General features: G+C 43.5%; 1 protein-coding gene across 3 annotated transcripts in view; it reads right to left on the bottom strand.

Annotated features, from left to right (window-relative positions):
• Nucleotides 1-3,223: 3,223 nt before the first annotated feature.
• Nucleotides 3,224-20,409, bottom strand: part of LOC125300728 (carboxypeptidase N subunit 2-like) — a 68,399-nt gene continuing 51,213 nt past the window's right edge. For all 3 annotated transcript variants that reach the window (XM_048252849.1, XM_048252850.1, XM_048252851.1), the window contains 2 exons: nt 5,110-5,177; nt 3,224-4,517 (listed from right to left, as the gene is read on the bottom strand). In XM_048252849.1, the coding sequence (XP_048108806.1) occupies nt 4,452-4,517; nt 5,110-5,177 (134 nt within the window). In that variant the 3' untranslated portion in view covers nt 3,224-4,451. The remainder of the gene's footprint in view (nt 4,518-5,109; nt 5,178-20,409) is intronic.

Here is a 20,409-nt window from a genome sequence, read left to right as displayed (position 1 = left end):
TCCACTGTGTGGGCTCCATAAGTAGACTACTAAGCAGCCTACCCTCTTCCTGTTTGTTTTTCCTTCCCTCTTTTTAGCACATCTAGCCCACATCTAGGTTGAGCTTGATAAACACAATTTATGCTGCTAACGCACCATCCTTCTATTCTGCTTTAACATGGAAAGTATTGCATAAACGTGAAATGTTGCAAAACCTTTCTTGAATCTTCTTGATGCACTATCAACAACAAGAAGTGGTTAGGGTTAATCTTATCCTATAACAGCATTTTCTAAGCATAGTTGTTTAAAAGTGGCATGTGGTGACTTTTTAGTTTGAAACATACAAAATGACCTATAAACTAGATGTACCGCAGAGCGGTACAAAATATGACCGCCGCCCAGTCCGGCACATTTTTTCCACAAAAATAAATCACGCTGAAAGGCCTATATGATTCTAACTGTCTCACTAAATTGCATTATCCACACTCAATTCTCACTGGTATCTGCTAGACAACAAGTACCAAAACATGATTAGTTCATAGATTTCACATGTAAAATTAATTTTATACAACCCCACCCCCATCTTGCCTGTTCATAACAGACCCTACGGTTCTCAAGATATTCACAGAAAACTGTGTCTGCCCTACCCTCCTTTCGGGGGGTCCAGTCCAGCGGGGGGGCTACAGATCAAAACGAAAAACGATGGTTCCATGCTATCCATGTGGGGTTACATGCCCACCAAGTTACGTGTACCCCGGTCTTTCAGTGCCCCGGGAATCCTTGTTGGTGTACGGTCACTAAATGTACACATAAATTATTTTATTGTAAGGCCCCCCATGAACGAAAGTTCACAAAACTGTATTTTACATGTGAAATCTATGAACTAATCATGTTTTGGTACTTGTCTAGCAGATACCAGTGAGAATTGAGTGTGCATAATGCAATTCAGTGAGACAGTTAGAATCTTATATGCCTTTCACCTTTTGTTTTTAGCCAGCAGCCAGACCAGCAGATACCCTAACTTTGTTGAATTACTGAAGCTAAGCAGGCTTAGTTAGTACTTGGATAAGAAACCTCCTAATAAGGTAGGAAGAGTAGGTTCCTGCTGGAAGCGGGAACCAAATATCAATCCCAATGTCCTATTGCAGTGACAGGGACACTTTGCATGAATGTTAAATCCGAAGTATCCCGAGGTCTTTATGTGGTCGGATAGAGAGTCCAGAATGAATTTCATCAAGCCAGTACCTTTCCGGAAATGTTGCCATCTTTGCTGCCATCTTTAGGGGAAAGTCCGTAGGAGTCGATTGCCGAAATTCACAATTTCGTCGCCGTTAAAAAAAAAAAAAAAAACATTAGTCCAGTCCATACGACTTCATTTCAATTTCAAAAGAAATACTGGACTATGTGTTTTTTGTTTTTTTTTAAAACCGCGACGAAATTGTGAATTTCCAGAGCGTGTTACTCCACACTTGACAATCGACTCCTACGGACTTTCGCTTTAGGGACCCTCTACTCACTACCACGTAAGTGTAATGTTGTTTGGAACTGTAGAAGAGGTATAAAAATAGCGTTTTGTAGCGGCGAAATAATATGCCCTTCTCACTTCCACGCTAACGAGTTTTGACTAAAAACGGTAAAATCGAACTTTCTCAAAACATATCCGAATGACATGATTTTGATGTCAACTCAACGTGTGTACTCCCAATCATCCGTAAATTGATCTAAAGTGCATTTTACTCCGGATAATTCCTTTAAGCTTGAGTATGGATGCAATATCTCATAGCGTACCTAGTAAGAGGTCTGACCCTGGTGAGTGGCACAGATTCTGGGGCAGATGGAGGTCACATGTTTTGACGCAAGACAGCTAAATGCTGCACATGACATGTACCCACGGTGATCACATGATTGCACAAAGACTCATAGGTAGCCTATATGTTATTTTATCAACGAATAGAAAGCATCTTTTCTATATTCTGTTTGTGTTATGTTTATGTAGGACGATTCCAATTTCTGGAAGAGGAAAAAAAAAATCTTCAGATTAAATAATTTGGCGGACCCCCTGCAGTACCTCCACGGACCCCAGGTATATCACGGCTCTAGGCCAGGGTATGGTAGATGTCACTCTTATTCATGTGCATTACACTTCAGCATTTTGATTGCTAAAATAGGACCCATTATATATTGACACAATAAACAAGCAATATACAGATGATAAGAGATATAAGGTGACGTGGTATAGTGCCATTCATATAAAATGAGAGGTGTGCATTTCTGAATGAGTTTCTATGTAAATATAGGTATAATTATATGGCATACTGGTCAGCTTTAAGGGTGGTGACAATAGGACAGAAGCTGTTTCTGTGTTTTGGTTGCTCTGGTATGGGAGGTTTTGTAGCTCCTGATATGCAAACTCGTCGCCATCTTGGATGAGTCTAGTGACCATAGTGTCAGGAGTTTCACAGCTGAGTCTTTTGAGCTGCAGTCACCAGTGTAGAGAGAAGTTCAGTAGTGAGAGAACACATCCCATGGGGAGCACCCTTGCTTACTGTATGTATTCCAGAGGTGACTTCGCACAGCTCTACCAAAGATGTTTGATTTCTCGCTTCAACCCTCTCTGTCCTTACTATTTCCTGTTGTTTTGATACTATGCAGCCACATCTATTAGCAGAAAAGCTAATTCACCAGTTTAAACCAGAAGTCAACCGGGCTGGCTGGACACTGGACTTCTTGACTTACAAATATTAATGTGTGAGAGTTATAGACATAGTGCTTTGGGTCTTCTTGATTTGGAGATTTAGCAACATTTCACTTATTATGCAATAGTTTCCATGCAGATAAAAGCAGAATACCAACAAGGAGGAAGTGTTCTTCAGCAAACACCAAAACAAACAAAAGATCAAAAGAGGAAGGAAAAAAGTGACCAGGAAGAGGGTAGGCTTCTGCTAAAGTAGTAAAGGTGCTATTTAGAGGTTTTTAGTTTAATTTGTCTAGAAATACCAATGGGTTGTGAAGGAAGAATGGTTTTGTCAGAATGATGATGCCAGTTATTTAAATGCTGTTTTTAGTTTAAAGCAACCAAAAATGCCCCACATAACTATACCTACTGGCGAATGCATAGAACACAACAATCCTATGGTTTGTGTACCCTGTAGCCTCGTTTTGGTTTGCAATGGCTTCCGCCTGAATAAGGCAAATTGGTCTATGTAAGTCTTTATTTACACATCAATAAATAAAGATAGCTAAACTTGAGAAGACAGTGGTTGGAGTTGACCAATTTTTTTTATTGTCCACATACAAGTTGTAAAACAGGTTGAACAGAATTTAGTAAAATAAAAACAGTGAATCAAACACAAAATAATACAAAAGCATTTCCAACATCTGAGTTCCTTGAAAGCGAACTAAGTAAAATAGTTTAGTAGGCTACTAGGAGGTGTATGGTTCTTATCAATAGGTTTTATTATAGACTGTACTATACATATATGTCTGTACAAGTCACTATGGATATTAGCTTAATTTTTCCACATCTTCCTATGGTCAAGATGAACAATGTCATGAAGAAAGAACTAGATACATTGCTTTGACTAAATATATATACAGTTAACCAAGGCAATGTAGTTAACAATCATTAAATCTACAATGATTTTGTAATAAATCAAGCAATGAATTAAAAAAATCATTCTGTATGCTCTTGCCTCTTATGGTCCTAATTTTAAATGATATCAAAGTAGAAAGTCTAAAGTCTAACTACACCTTTCTTGCTAAAGGGATATTTCACCATTTGGAGAATTACACTGATTTTTACCTTTCTCAAGTTCATCCAGGCGTTCTCTGGCAATACCACTTTTAGCTCCAGCCTAGCATCATTGAATCGGATTAGACCATTAGTACTCAATGATGACTCAATGATAGTGCAGATAACACACTACTCACACTAAACGGGTGCCACTTCCAGTAAGTGTTTTGATATAAGTGTTCCTTTTGGGACAATACTAACTATTAAAAAGAGTGGGCATTATGGAAGTAAGGTGTGAGACACAGCCAATGTGTTGAGCATACTGTATGCAGACCATGCAGAGTAATTTGTCTCTTTAAGGTGTCAATCAATTTTGATGATTCATTCTGTGTGCAGCCTTTAGCAGTCATCTTTGCCCCACTTGGCCATTTGTATAATTATGTGAGGGAAAAGGAAGTGGACAAATACAGTAATATGCTGCCCCAAACATGTTAGCAGACAGCTACCCTGAACTGCATAGACCTCCTTTAATAAAATAAAAAATATATTTTTAAAAACATATCCGATCACCTGCCTCTTTGCAGGCTTTGCAGGTATATGGTTACAACATACATCTGTATCATTCAAGTTCATTTTGTTTGAAGAGCAAATAGGCTAACATAAAAAGTAATATTATATCAGTGAATATGAATGCTTTCTATAACCACTATGTGTACAGGATTTCATCCATTTTTCTCTGTTATGATAGCACTGCTGGATGCTCTGGAGGAGAAATCGTCTCTGGAAGTTCGTGGACATACAATAACTGAAACACAAACATTTTAATGTAACAGATAAGTTATTGTCAGTACCTCTGCTTGAACTCTTGGTTTTGCCTCCCCCTATCTGCCATTGTTCTGACCCATTTATGCAGGATTTAAAGGAGAATTCTGGTGTGATGGACCTAAAGTGTGTTGAAATATGATACCGAGTGTGAACGTATAGCTCATCTCGGCTTGTCCCCTGCACTCAGAAATCTGGTGGTAGTTAGCCGATGCTACCAACAGTTTTTCGATGGGGGTGCCTCAGGCATCGGCCTAGCAAGCGGTAAAGTGTAACACAACGCTCAGACAAGATGTTCCCTCTCCTCTTAGGTTGGAGGATGCAGTGAATAGAATAGAATAGAATAGACTTGCTTGTCTTGTAAAGCATGAATAAAACAAACTTGACTTGGCCCTGCGCCTCTCGTATCTCGTGGTGATGTTGAGTGATCGGAAATGGACTTCAATGGCCTCTCGGCCAGACGGACTTGCAGAGCAAATCCCAAATTTGCCAAAGGTTTGTATGGGTATTCCCTGGCTAATTTTACACAGCAAATGGGTTTGCACATAGGAAACAAAGATGTTGAAAAATGTTACCTTGCAGTTGTCTTCATCTACTAGTTTTATGGGTTGGAGTCTGGGATCCACGGGACGTACACTGTACCCTAAAATGGTGAAAAAGTGTTAGTGACATCCTCAAAGCACATTCCGCACACTGTGTGTGTATGTGTTCTATTTTTTTTGACATACTGTAACCTAGACTAATTTATTTAATTTCAATAGCAATGTAAATCTGACACTGAAGAACAAATATAGAGACCAGGACATATATTTTATTCACTAATATGCCATTTGTAAAACTAAAAAAAGTTTCTAAAACAACTCTTGAGCTCAAACTCAGAATATTAACATAATGGTAGCTTTCCTCCTGCACAGATATGAGAACCAGTGTTGCGCGGTTTGCCTGAAATGAAGCGGTCGCCCGCGGTTACGAGTCATAAAAAAATATTGTAAAAATATTAAATATTATAAGATATTCGGGTCATTTGCGGGCAGGTCCGTTCAAATTGATTAAATATATATATTTTTAAAAATACTTAAAGTATCACGAGAAGGCTAACATCAATATTAAACTCATAATTGCTTTTCAAATATAGGCTATCATTGGTTGCAGCATTGCCAGTCAAAGCTAAAAGTGGCGGTAAGGGAGAAGCTGAAGACTGGGGAGTGGAAACTCCAAAAACACACCAATAGAAAGAGCAAAGTGTGGGAATCGTTTGCAGAGGTGGTTAAAGAGGACGACGTGAGTGCTGGCTTTGTCATGTGCTCTTCATGCGATACAATTTACACATTTGATAGCCACAAAACTGGCACGACAAACATGGCTCGACATAAATGCGGTAGGGTAAGCCTTCCCAGCCTAATAGAGTAACATCACCCAGACCTCAAACCATAGATGCCTTAATGCGCGCTGACAATAAGAAAATTCCACTCCAAGTTAAGAGCAAATTTGTGGATGATTGCGTGGACTTCTGTTGTACAGACCTGCGACCCTTTGATATTGTTTCGGGGGAAGGTTTTACTACAGTGGCCCAGGGTCTCATCAACACTGGAGCATGTTATGGATCAGTCGACGCAAATGCAGTCATTCCACATAGGCAGACTGTGTGTGATCGAGCTAAAAGAAGATTGGAAGCTGGCAAGTCGTGTTATGTGCACAGTGGAATTTGATTCCACAATGCCCAAAACAGCAATCAACATCCACAAACAGATTAATGACGAGCTATCTTCATATGGAATCTCATTTGATCAAGTGGTGCTCTTGAGTGACCAGGGTTCTAACATAAAAGCCGCCCTCAAAAATTATCACTGGATTCCATGCTCAGTCCACGTTCTGAACACAGTCCTGAAACATACATTCAGTGGATCTGACATTAAAGAGGTCACGGAGATGATGGACGCGTGTAAGGGCATTGTCAAATACCTGAAAAAGGCCAGTGCGACTAGCCTGGCTAGCGCCACCACTTCTCAATGAGACGTGGTCTGGGAACCAAACGTTCATTTTCTCGTATTTGAAAAAAAATGCCCAGATCCGTTTATTAGGTGCCACAGATGTCTATCAAATGCGTCTGTGCATAGCTCATCATCGTCTTGCTTTCCCCCCTGTTCTGTGATTGGTTCCCTATCTCAGGCGAAAATTTGCTCCATGGTCTCCAGGCTGCCTTAGCAGCGTGAATCAAATTGCGCGCAAGGCAGCATGGGAACACCCAGGCTACAGTGCGACCACAACTCTACCATATGCCTTAGTTCAAGAATGTGAGACTCGCTGGAATAGTAAAATAGACATGCTGAAATAGGGACATTTACGAGTTACTTGAAAGCAGGGGACAGTCTGAGCGCATGGAAGGTGTTTATCAAAACACGCTCACGTCCGTGATAGATTTTTTGGAACCTTTCAAGAAAGCATCCGAGCAGTTCCAGGGAGAGGACTACCCCACATCAGGGCTCTCAAGTGTCACGCATTGAGCGTGATAGTCACTCATTTCAGTCTTTTGTCACGCTCTCCCGCCACACATTGTATTTCTCACGCAGAAAAACTATTTATATATTTAATATGCTGCCGCAGCGACCAAATTGTCTCTGGCCGCGCCGCTCTCACTATGGAACCGGCAGGAATCAAGCGCGTCTGTCCTGGAGTTGAGCCTGCCACTTATCAGACAATAAGAAATAACGAGAGGGCTACACAATAGCCAATCAAAAATAGCTCTGCTGTATCTGGTAAGAGTTAACGCAACAACCAATGAAAAACGTGTATTATTGAACGTGAACCTGTTACTTCATCCAAGTTTCGTTCACCTTGGAGCTTGGAGCATCAGTTCATGGTTTCAGCACAGAGTAAGTCATCTTTTAATGTTACAACAAATCCACAACTTGTTTGACACAAACAATGACAACGTGACTGCTGCTATAGAGAATGTTTCCCAGATAATTAGCATCAGTTGTTCATGACTGTCTGTAACTTAGACAACAGTTTCACAGCCTGTTCATTGACAACACTTGCTCAGAACAAGTAGCCTATGCCTAGTCATACTTTCGTTCACACGATGACTGACATATTGTCACATTCTAAACATCTCTCTCTCCAAATAGGCTTAATCAAATTAAAGTGTATTGCATAGCCTATTGTTATAGGTCACTTTTAAAAGCATGTCATATTATATAATTATATCCTGGCCATGGATACATTAATCATTGCATCTGTATTCAAAAATGTCAGGTATAAAAAGCAATTAAGCATCCTTTCATTCACCCTGAGAGGAAAGCCCCCTAAAAGGTCCAGGTTAGTGGATGCTCAGAGGTGGTGAAAAGGCCCATTATTGATTTGTTAGTGCCATGTGTCAAATCTTTTCTTTTGCAAATCTGAGCAATTATAAATTATACTTTTGCCCCATTTTGACTGAGGAGGGCATTGCTCCTACATACTTTAGCCAATAATCAAATGCCTGCTCTCTTTTGGAAAGCTGAGGCACTGTCGGAAAACAATTAGAATAACTGTGTGATGTACTGACACAAAGTTACAAAGGCTAGATTATTCTTTTTCTACCGGATAAAAAGCATCTTTGAACTGACCACATTTCAGCCCTCTAGGTCTTGACTTGATATGACTTGAGTCCTAGCATTAGGTCTTGTCGTGCTGTGTGCAAAAGTAGATCAATATAGAATGACAACATGAGTACTTTAGACCATTATTTGCCAAGGTATGCTCATGCATTTTGTAAAATGCCCTATGAAAACTCCCATAGGACGTTATCCAAAATGCATACTGGCAATCAAATGCTTGCTGCATATGAACCCCTTATAAGCATAATCTTGGCCTCAAATGAAAGGCAATACTCTGAAGTTTCATGTTTGCATTTGGATTGTAGGCTACTTCAGGTTCTGATATGACGACACTAAATATGGAATAATTAAAAAAAATACAAATCTATTATTCTATTATATATTATCTATTATATCTACACATTTCTATTTCAATTCAATTGGTGTGTATAAGATGGGCTATATTTCTGCACAACTAATATTGGATCAACTGGTAACCGACCTGGGTCTGGTGTATGCTAGCTGGTGATGCTAGTTGCGCGTGTAAATCCTCACACCCCTAACCTTAAGAACGGCTCTAACCGCTGAGTTGGAAGCTTGGGCTTTTAGCTCAGTAGTTAGAGCGCTCGACTCCCATGCCGGTGTGTGTTGAGGTGGCGGGTTTGAGGGCGGTGAGCAGCGGACGAAACGACCTCTGTTACACTGGAACATCTGAAGGCATATTTATTAACAGCAACAAAAAGTTGTAGTATTACTAATTACACCCCCATTCTCGCAACCCGTCTGACCAGCCACCACTTTAACCCTCGGACGGGGGTGTCACTCTTGCCTGTCCTCAAAACTTGAGAGCCCTGCCACATTGCATTTGGTGATGCTGTGGTTTTACAAACTGGGCGCACACTGCCAACCAGTCTTTGGAGACCCAGAGTATATGGTTCTGCTCCATAGGCGGGCATTTGCTCTACTCCATGAAAAGTTAATCATCACAGACACGCAAAAAATCGCACTCTTCCTCTGTCCCCGGTTCAAAAGTCTCAGAATGATGACCGAGAATAAAAGGACAAATGTCCACAGCATCATTGGCGACCTCATACACCCTGTCTCTTATGAAGCAGCGGACTCTCCTGAGATTCCGACTACGAGCACTTCAGCACCACGAAGATCTACAGACGAGGGTAAGTGGCTGCGTTATTATTGATGAATGGGGTATTTGAATTTGAGGCTTGTAAATTACATTATTGACAAAGGTTGGCTATTATGTCTTCCATAGATGTCACTGGAAGTCAGAGAGAGAAAAGACCCAGAGTGGACTTTGCAGAATGGGCCGATGATTCCTGTGCTGATGTAGGCCTACAGGATGAATTGGAGAGGTACCATGCAGCGCACTTTACACCGGATGACTGTGATGAGGACGGTTGCTTGAATTTTGGGAGAGACAGGGCACACCTTCCGAGGGCTCGTGCATTGGCAAGGAGGATCCTCTGCATTCCAGCTTCAAGTGCAGCCAGTGAGCGCACATTCAGCTCTGCAGGCCGTGTCATCGAGGCTAGAAGAAACCGCCTCAACCCAGAGACAGTTGACGCAATATTATTTCTCCACAGCGCGAGGAAAGCTAATAAAAGAGTAGGCCTAGGCTACTGTAGCCTATTTTCTTTTCTTACAAATTGAATGCAATTGGGCCTATGCAGTGTGCACTGCTATCTTTTGTGTTATGTGTTAGGCTACCAGCTTATTTTGACCAACAGTCGGCACCTTTTAGCCTTCTTTTTTAAGCCCAGCTAGGCTTGTTAGGTTCCTGTTTTAGTTTTATGAATATATTTTGTGAATATTTTCTGCACATTGTAGCCTATAGGACTAGGTCTTAGGCTAATTGTTTTGGTCCGTTGATGAAGATGTTAAAGAGTTTCTTAGAAAAATTCTAAGCCTGCATTTTTTGCTTGGTAGAGCTTCAATTAGGCATTTATGTGACGAACGGCTGTAACAGAATTTGTAGTGGAAAATCCTTAATTATTTTCAATGTTGAGTCATATAGCCTAATTTTTGGGTGAATGCTGACGTGGGACAAAAAAAACTAAACGCAGGTTTCCCAACTGCTGCGCAATCATAACTTGAATTAAGGTTTTGCACCTCCATTCTAATGTTACGTCACCCCTTGTTTACAACTAGAGTGGTAGGCAAGAATGGTAGGCAAGGCACTGCAGAGTGGTAGGCAAGCCTACAACAGTCGGGTTGCATAGGCTACACATAGTTACAAATAGCTTCAAAATCGAATAAAAAGCAAAAAGGCGACAAACGACCGTTTAGCCTACCTATCCTCATGGTTGTGAAGGATGATCGTTAGCAGCTGTGAAGTCTTTTATTCTCAAGATGGCCTAATGGCAGGGCTTAATTTGAGCCGGAACATGTTCCGGCACCTCCGACGTTGGATCTGGAACCTTTTTTTATTGGATCCGTCAATTAAGTCAATATAAAAAATAAATCGCCTAAACGAAAAATAAATAAATTACTGTTTGTGTAGTGTTCAATGTTGATATCTTTCTTATTAGTCTTTAGAAATAGGGGAAAGACCAAACAGGATACAACAAGCTAATCAAGGATTTGAAAGTGCTTTATCCACAATATTTGTCACAGGAGGGTGATGCGCTGTTCGGGGAGAGAGAAGTTGAGAGGCTCTACCAGCAGTTTTGCATCGATAGCCCGCGGAATGTCATCAGGGCTTACCATCTCCTCCCCATTTGCCCAGTTAAACCCCTTTCCTTCACGCGGAGGTCATGGATTTCTAAAGGACATAGGTGTAGAAAAGAAGCCGGGGGTCTGGATGCTGTATGGGCCATTTTGGACAAGTAGGCCTAGGCTACGGTAGGAAGAAATTGCGCGTCCACGCTGTATCTAGTTGATCATTGATTACTGGGTGTGGGTGGTCATCATTGCAACATATAGCATACATAAGCGCCGAGGCTATTAGCCCCTTGTTGGACTGTTTTGTTGGTTCCCCTGTATCTCCTGTTTTCCCGGTGCGCGTGTGTGCGTGTGAGTGTTTGTGTCTCCCGCTCCCTCTCTGTGTCATATTATGTGTCAGTTCTGATGTGTTTTGATTGGGGGGAGGTGTCGGGGGGGATAGGGGTTCAGATAGGCATTCAGATGTGTCAATCAGAAATTAATAATCATTCCACGCTGTATCTAGTTTATTGATTACTGGGTGGTCATCATTGCAATAAATAACATCCTATATGTTTTTATTTTGGCCTATACGTGCTATTTTTTTTCGATAATTTGATAATGGATAACTGTTTTTTTTTTACATTTTACACCCATGCAGTGCAGTGTGTTGCACGTTCTGAAGTTAATAAACATTGCCCTGGTGTACACACCGCATTGTTTAGTTTTTTTTAGTCAGAGCTATGTACGCAGGTTTTTTTTGTTGTTGGTCCGTGACCTTGCGCTCTCTGGCGGGTTTTTGGATCAAAACCAAAGCAGAATATCCCGAGATATCCGTAAAAGCGCTGAAAACGTTGCTACCATTTCACACCACATAGGCCTATCTATGCGAGGCCGGGTTTTCGGCAATGACTGCAACTAAGACCAAATTGCGCAATCGACTGGACATTTCAAACACACTAAGGGTGTCACTATCTTCCATCACCCCCAGATGGAACCTTCTTGTTGCAGGGAAACAAGCACAGGGCTCCCACTGATTATATTCGTAATGCACGTTTAGTTCCCATGTTTTGCTCCCATATTTTGTTAAACATGTTCACACTTGATAGATGTAGCTTCAAGTTGTTCAATATTCATAGTTCATATTGCTTAATTTTCACTTCTTTAAGTTCACGTTTTTCACATGTTTAAGAGTTGGTTACCTTCACTGTTCATACATACAGACTAGGCAGGATTTTGGAAAATGTGCTTATTTAAAGTCCCGAAGGCAAATCATGTTAATTTTTGGCATACAACATTTTTAGGGGTTTTGAAGGGTGCTGAATTCAAATCTTCTGTATGCCAGGCTCAAAAATGTCCCATAATGCCTCAAAATGGAGAAATCCAATATGGCTGCTGCCACCAGGTCAAAATCTAATTAATCACTTATCTTTTGGACTGTGTAAAACCAATGCAATGGCTTTTATAGGTTTTCACATATAGGGAATTCAATGCCATGCTCAGAATTAAGATCAAGACTAGGTTTTGTACATGGTTAAAATATAATGAATAATTCATGAAAAAAGAGGACCATTAAACAAGTTGATGGCTTTCTGAAGAATTTACTTGAAACATGTTTAGAAGCAAGGTTGATTACCATATTTTATCTATTTATATTATTTATAGATTTATAGATATAGATAGATTTATTTATCTGTATTTTAACTATGTATTTAATAATGCATATTTACCTATTTATTTAGTAATTAATCCATTTTATTCTATTCAATTCTTTAAACTTCTTGGTCTATCCTATCCTAATCATCCTCATCCTCCTCCTACCCAGCAGTGTTCTGACAGGTGCTGCTGCAGATGCATGACTCCATGCATAACTCTTAGCACAAGGCCTGCAGTTCCCCAACCTACTCCTTCGACCAGTCCGCATGAGCTGGAGGAGGAAGATGAGGAGGCCATTGTGGACGTTTAGACTGTTAGACTGCTACCTTGTGCACTGCCCTGTGCAGCCAGCCTCGTGGGAGGCGAGCTGGTCCGTCTGTTTGAAGAGGTCATTGGCAGGGCATCCAGGGCTTTTGATATTCCCCTTCCAGAGAAGCCCCTTGCCTCTGCGTCTAGGTTCCACACAGACATGATTGAGCACCCAGTGGCGGCGCTCATTCCCCTCCTACCAGACTTTAGCGACTTGGTCTGTCACCAGTTTTCCTCCCCAACTACTTTTAGGTGGTCGTAGGTGGTCTGGCCAGGCTAAGGTGCTTTCCAACATGCATGGCGAAGGGCTGATAGGTTGTGGCTCGCTCCCCCCAGTGGATCAAGCTTTGAAGCCCCTCTTCTCCTCCCCCAACTCCCTCTTTGGTGGTCCCTCCTGCCAATGGCAGGACTATGGAGGCTCTGCTAGCAGTGCCGGTGATCCCACTCTTTTGAGAGAGCTCCAGTCAGCCTCTGTGTGCCTCGCTGTAGTGTCGAGCAGGCAGTGGCATCGGGCTGCTCCTTGGCTCAGTTCTGAGTAGCTAGACGCCATCTCTGGCTGTCTCAATCCAGCTGGCAGACAGTGCCGGTGGAGCCTGGGTCCATGTTCGACCCACAGGCAACCACCCTGTTGCAGCAGGCGTGTAACAGCTGGCGCTGTGCAGAAGAGGTGTCAGGGTCTCTTGGCAGGCGTACCAGGGGTGCTAGGCGCCCTAGAGCATTCACGCCTCAGCCAACACCTACCTTGGGGCATCCGTCTTGGGGGCCGACTGATCTCAGGCAGCAGCTTCAAGCATCCCAGGGGCGGGGTAGCCGCCCACAACCTGGCTGGGGGGGCCAGCGTGCTAGTGCCCGTGGCCTCTCCAGGCGCCATCGTCGTTCCTTACAATCTCCGAGCCAGCCAGCCTCGCCTCTCAGCTCGATGCATGAAGGATTGGCTGGCCTTAGGAGCAGATCCATGGGTGCTCTCCACCATGACCCACGCTCAGACCTTACGTGCAGAGCTGTCCACCTCCTGCTAGAGCCCTACAGAATCACCTCCAGCAGGTCACTGGTGTGAATGTCTCTGGCCACACTGTCAGAAACAGACTTCATGAAGGTGGCCTGAGGGCCCGATGGCCTCTAGAGGGACCTGTGCTCACTGCCCAGCACCGTGGAGCTCATTTGACATTTGCCATAGAATACAAAATTGGCAGGTCTGCCACTAGCGCCCTGTGCTTTTCACAGATGAGAGCAGGTTCGTTCACCCTGAGCACATGTGACAGACATGAAAGGGTCTGGAGATGTCGTGGAGAACATGATGCTGCCTGCAACATCATTCAGCATGACCGGATTGGTAGTGGCTCAGTGATAGTCTGGGGAGGCATACCCTTGGAGGGATGCACAGACCTCTGTGGGCAAGACAACGGCACCCTCACTGCTCTTAGGTATCGGGATGAAATATTCTGACCCTGTACTGGTGCAGTGGGCCTTGGGTTTCTCCTGGTGCACACAACGATGGCCACATGTGGCAAGATTGTGCAGGCAATTCCTGGAGGATAAATGAATTCATACCATTGACTGTCCCCCACACTTCCCTGACTTAAATGCAATAGAACACCTCTCGGACATTATGTTTTGGTCCATCCAACACCCTCCTTTCATTTCATAACACATTAACCAGTCCATATCAGCATAGATATCCAGCATGATGTATCTGATGTGTTTTCAAAGTGTTCCTTTAATTTTTTTGAGCAGTGTACTTATACTTATACTAAGGGAAGTCAGGAGTTCAGACCCCCAAGCGGGGTTCTTCTCCCGTTATTTTCCTGTACCCAAGCACACAGAGGACCTTCGTCCTATTTTAGACCTCAGGGGTCTCAACGTACACATCCGGTCTCTGAGGTGCAGGTTCATCACAGTTCCGAGGGTGCGGCAGGCCATCAATGCAGGAGACTGGTTTGCTACCATCGGCCTACAGGATGCTTATTTTCAGATACCCATGGCCAGGGCATTGGCGGTTCCTGAGGTTTGCGTTTGAGGGTCAGGTCTTCGAGTTCCAAGTCCCCCCATTTGGAATCTCTCTGGCCCCCCGAACCTTCACCAGGTGCATGGATGCAGTTCTTGCACCCATGAGGCAGAGGGGCAGTTCTTGCACCCATGAGGCAGAGGGGGCTCAGGATATTAAACTATCGAGACGACTGGCTCATCTGTGCAACCTCAGAAGTGCAATGCCGCCTACACGTGGCCTTGCTGTTGAAGCACATTGAGGCGTAAGCCCAAGTCCTGAATCACAAGTAAAGCAGGCTCCAGCCTTCCCAGGTCACCACCTTCCTGGGCATGGTCCTGGACTCCAGGAGGGCATCCGTGACACTCTCACTGGCGAGACAGCAGTCGTTCGCCGCATGTCTCAAGCGCTTCACGTTGCACGCCCAGGTGGAGTGGAAACTCTGCCTTCGCCTCTTGGGCCTTAAGGCCCTTCACATGCGCTCAGTCCAGAGGTGCCTGTTGAGCCTAGGTCTGTGCCCCCAAGGGCCCTCTGAGGCCAAGGTGACTGTGTCCCGCAGGTTTCACAGGGCCCTACACTGGTGGAGAGATCCCGCCAACACCGAGAAGCGGAGTGCCATGGAACCCGGAGATACGTCACTGGGTCGTATTTACAGACACATCCCCAGTAGGCTGGGGAGCCGTTCTCGATGGTCAGGGCATCAATGGTCTCTGGACGGACCCTTGGCTATCCCAGCACATCAATGTCCTGGAGCTGAGGGCCACTCTCCTCGCCCTCCGGCCCTTTCTACCGTGGCTAAGAGGTCAACATGTGATGGTGAGGACCGACACCACGGTGACTGTGGCCTACATCAACAGACAGGGGGGCTTGGGGTCTCCAGGTCTTTGCAGGACCTGTACATGGTCCTAGGCTACATGCAGGTTTTCCCATAACGTTATCGATACAGATCAATGCACCAAATCAGGGCGATTTTAGTGAAATAACGTTCCTGTGACAGGCTATCAAATATTGAACAATGGGATAACGTTTCATCATCACCTTTATTGATGCCTGAAATGTTGACATTGCTGAAATACAGAGATGTAGCCTACTGAGAGGCAGCTGCAGACAACGATGTTCAATGGGTTCAACCAGAGCCATATCAAAGTCAAAGTCAAAGTCAGCTTTATTGTCAATTTCTTCACATGTTCCAGACATACAAAGAGATCAAAATTACGTTTCTCACTATCCCACGGTGAAGACAAGACATATTTTGCCAATTTAGGTCCACAGACAAACATAACATTCAAGTAAACAAAAAAGTAAGTAAATAAGTAAATAAGAGGGCACATATAATAATGAAAAAATAAGGGCAGCAAAATTTGGTTGAAATTGTGCATAGACAGTCAATAAAATACTAGTGCAAAGTCAGGACAATAAAAGGCTTGGGTAGTTCTGTTTGACCTAAGTAAGAAAGAAAGTGGCATAGTGGTGCAAGTTATGTAAGAGCAGCAGAAGTGTTGTGTTTTCAGGACAACAACACCAAGTTGTAAAGTGTACAAGTGTGCAAGTGTGCAAGTGGTGCAGGCAGCCATTTTGGGTCCAATGTCCAGGATGTTATGTAGCTGAGGGTGGAGGGGGAGAGGAGGGGGAGAGTTCAGCATCCTTACAGCTTGGTGTATGAAGCTGTTGGTGAGTCTGGTAGTGCAGGAGCGCAGGCTTCTGTACCTCTTCCCAGAGGGCAGTAGATCAAACAGATTGTGGCGGGGGTGACTTGCATCACTCACAATTTTGGTCGCCTAGCCTGGGTGAGGTGGGTGGTGTAAATGTCCTTCAGGGAGGGGAGTGAAGCACCAATAATCCTTCCAGCTGTGTTCACTATGCGCTGCAGGGCTTTCCTGTTGTATTCAGTGCAGCTTCCCCCCCCACACAGCGATACAGCTGGAGAGGATGCTCTCAATGGTGCCTCGGTAGAATGTGGTCATGATGGCTGGTGGAGCACTTGCTCGCCTGAGTTTCATAGGAAGTACAGGCGGGCTGAGCTCTCTTCGCCAGTGATGCAGTGTTGGTGGTCCAGGAGAGGTCTTCACTGATGTGCACCCCCAGGAATTTGGTGCTGCTCGCTCTCTCCACCACAGCACCGTCGATGGTCAGTGGCAGGTGTTGGGTGTGACCTCTCCGAAGTCAACAACAATCTCTTTGGTCTTGCTGGCGTTCAGCAGGAGGTTGTTGTCCCTGCAGAGGTCAGATGGTCGACCTCCAACCTGAGTGAGACCCCCAGTTTGTCAGCAAATTTCACTATGTGATTGTTGCTGTAGGATGAGTGCAGTTGTTGTGAAGAGGTATTATGTGCTCAGTGTGATGCTGCTTGAGATATTGTTGACTACTTGGGGCCTCTGATAAGTCCAGTAGCCAGTTGCAGAGGTAGGTACTGAGTCCCAGTTTGTCAAGTTTGCAGATGAGTTGTTTTATTATGGTGTTGAATGCAGAACTGAAGTCTATAAACAGCAATCTCACATATGAGTCTCTTTTTCCAGGTGGGTGAGGGCTGGGTGGAGGGCAGAGCAGATTGCATCCTCTGTAGACCGCTTGGCTCGGTATGCAAACTGGAAGGGGTCCAGGGTGGGGGAGAATGGCTTTGATATGTGACATGACAAGCCATTTCGAAGCACTTCATGATGATGGGTGTCAGTGCCACAGGGCGGTAGTCATTGAAGCAGGATGGAGCAGTTTTCTTGGCACAGGTATGATGGTGGCAGCTTTGAAACATGATGGGACGATGGCTTGCTTCAGGGGAAGTGTTAAAGATGTCTGTGAAGACATCCTTAAGCTCCCCTGCGCAGTCCTTCAGCGCCGCGACCTGGGATGTTGTCTGGACCTGTTGCCTTTGTTGATAGCAGCAAGTGTCCTCTTCACGCTGTCGGCAGAGAGGCACAGGGGCTGCTCATGTAGAGGGGATGTGTCTTCTGTGGGCAGGTGCTGTTTTGTGCTTCAAAGCGAGCAAAGAAACGGTTCAGGTTGTTGAGCAGAGGGATGTTGCTCTCACAGCTCTGTGGCTTGGGCTTGTAGTCCGTGAGGGCCTGAATGCCCTGCCATAGGCTTTGTCGTTCCTGCTGTCTTTGAAGTGGGTGGTTATCTTGTGAGTGTATTCCTTTTTTGCTTCCTTGATGCCACGGGACAGGTTGGCTCTCGCTGTTTTTTTTCATGCCAGCTTCATCCCCAGCTCTGTAGGCTTTGTCTCTGGCCCTCAGCAGCCTGAGGACATCCCTGTCAGCCATGGCTTCCAGTTAGCCCAGTGATGATGTGTTTTTTGTGTGGGTCACATCATCGATGCATTTGGTGATGTAAGAGGTTACAGTGTCTGTATACTCCTCTATGTCTGTCCGGTTGTTGTAAGTGGCTGCCTGCTTAAACATTTCCCAGTCTGTTGTGTCAAAGCAGTCTTGAAGAGCATCGGAGGCTCCCTCAGGCCACACTTTTACCTGCTTACGAACCGGTTTGTTCGCTTTTACCCTTTGTCTGTATGCGGGCATTAGCATAACAGTGATATGGTCTGAAAGTCCAATGTGGGGGGGGGGGTGGCTTTGTATGCTCCCTTTGTGTGTAGTGTAGACCAGGTCCAGGATGTTATCTCCTCTTGTTGGAAAATCAACATGCTGGTGTAGCTTTGGAAGTACAGTTTTGAGATCAGCATGGTTAAAATCTCCAGTGAAGATGGTGAAACCGTCTGGGTGTGCCGTCTGTTGTTCACTTAACAGATATAAATGTAGAGTTGCGACAATGGGTGTTCAAAATTCGTTAAGGTCACGTGGTTCATGTAAACTTCAAAAAGTTCCCGGAAGTGATTGACAATGGATTAGAATGCATTAAATAAGCTACTGTTCAATGAGAGACAGAGCCACAATTTTGGGTAATTGACAGACAATAAATGCATTGATATACAATATTTATAACACAGTGTAATTATTGTGTAAACTGTGTAGTTATCCTACCATTACAACAATATTAAATTAAATCCCAGACCTTAGCCTACTAAATATCGGAAGGTGACCTTTTTTTCTCGCTTTTACGTATGTGTCACTTAATATAATTTTCTGTACAAAACCAAGACGGGAGATTCTTTAGAAAACACAGTAGCACCCACCCCATAAGTGTAGCCTAGGCCTATCTAAATTATCATTATAAAAAAAATGACCTAGTACGTGACTCAAGTATGTGTGACTCTAGTACGTGTAGCCTACAAAAGCGCATGGAGATTTTAATTTTGCAACGAGAAACTGTAACAGCTTGTCTAAGTCTAACATTAACTTGTTTGAGTTTTCTCCCCAACGTTTTCTCTGGTAGTTCTTCACTGATCTGAGATAATGAGCGAACTACCTTAACTAGCTAGCGTCTCGGGAGAATATAACATTTTTTTAAAAAGTTTTCTAACATCCCTCCAGTGTAATGGTGGGCATGTTAAGTTAACCGTAGCATTACCTACACAGTAACCCCATGGTAATACGATGCGAGTGATCATAATAACATATAAAACGTGATATAGGCTAGTCCTTGATAAATAACCAGCTATGAATAAACAACAGCATTTTGTCACCGTTTGTCATTCACCGTGCTGTGAATACAGCATTATGCTAGGCTAAAGAATTGAGATTCAGAGAACTTGCATGGTTGTGCTCATCCTGTCAGAAAATAGCAATTTGATCAGTGATAATGCATCATATCAGCGCAAGCTTGGTTTGAAACAGGTTTCTGGGGATGGGGTTTACACAATCCTTCACTAGTGCCTGCTGTGTTAATATGACTGTGCTGATGCTAAGCTGCAGCTCCCTCAAATCTATATAGGTTCTCATGCATATTAGGCTAGCTTTTGCCAATGAAAATGAATGCAACATAAAAAAAAAAACAGTAGGCTACTGCTCCTAACTGAAGAAACGTTTACGTTACTGGAAGGAAATTATTATTATCATTGTATAACCATTTGTGTAAGCAGAAATATTGTTGTGCTGAGTTCTAAGAACAGAGAGTTCAAGTTAAATGTTGTTGTGCTGAGTTCTAAGAAGTACAAGTTAAGTGTGCACCCAGACAGACAGGAACTGCACCCTGTCTCATACCTGTCAACATTTAGCTTTCCAAAAACGGGAGATTTTTTTTCGGGGGGTTGGGGGGTCAGACTGCTGCAAACTAATTTGGCTATAGAGCATCACAGTCCCGCCCCTCCTCAGAGAGAGCTTAGTTTCCGGAAGTAAATTTCCCATTCATTTCTCCCATTGATGTTTTGGAAAAATCCGTATCTAAAGAGTTTTACAGCATGTCTTAGGCTATCCAGCTACGGCATAACTCATAAGCATACAACATATCATTTCGAGTGAAAAAACGAGGAGAAAATCCAAAAAAAGTCAAAGGTACAAGACTGTGTACATATTTTCATTTCCAAGCGAAGGAACTACTCATCCCATAAACCACCGCGCCTCACTGAATAATATAGGCAAAATCGGCGCGATTTATTTTGCCATTTCCAACCGTCGACAGCACACGAACCCTTTCCTCCAAACAATGATTTTTATATAGTTAATAGCAGTTATTTCAGGAGTAATCGTGTAAATAATAGTGTTTTTTTGAATGTTATATTTACCATTTGAATGTTATATAGCAACCATTGTGTATTTTATATGGTCTGTGACCACCATATTCAGCCGGTTAACTTGCTGTGA

Source organism: Alosa alosa, chromosome 9 (assembly GCF_017589495.1).
Source record: "Alosa alosa isolate M-15738 ecotype Scorff River chromosome 9, AALO_Geno_1.1, whole genome shotgun sequence".
NCBI lineage: Eukaryota > Metazoa > Chordata > Actinopteri > Clupeiformes > Clupeidae > Alosa > Alosa alosa.
This window is presented reverse-complemented; position numbering and strand designations above follow the sequence as displayed.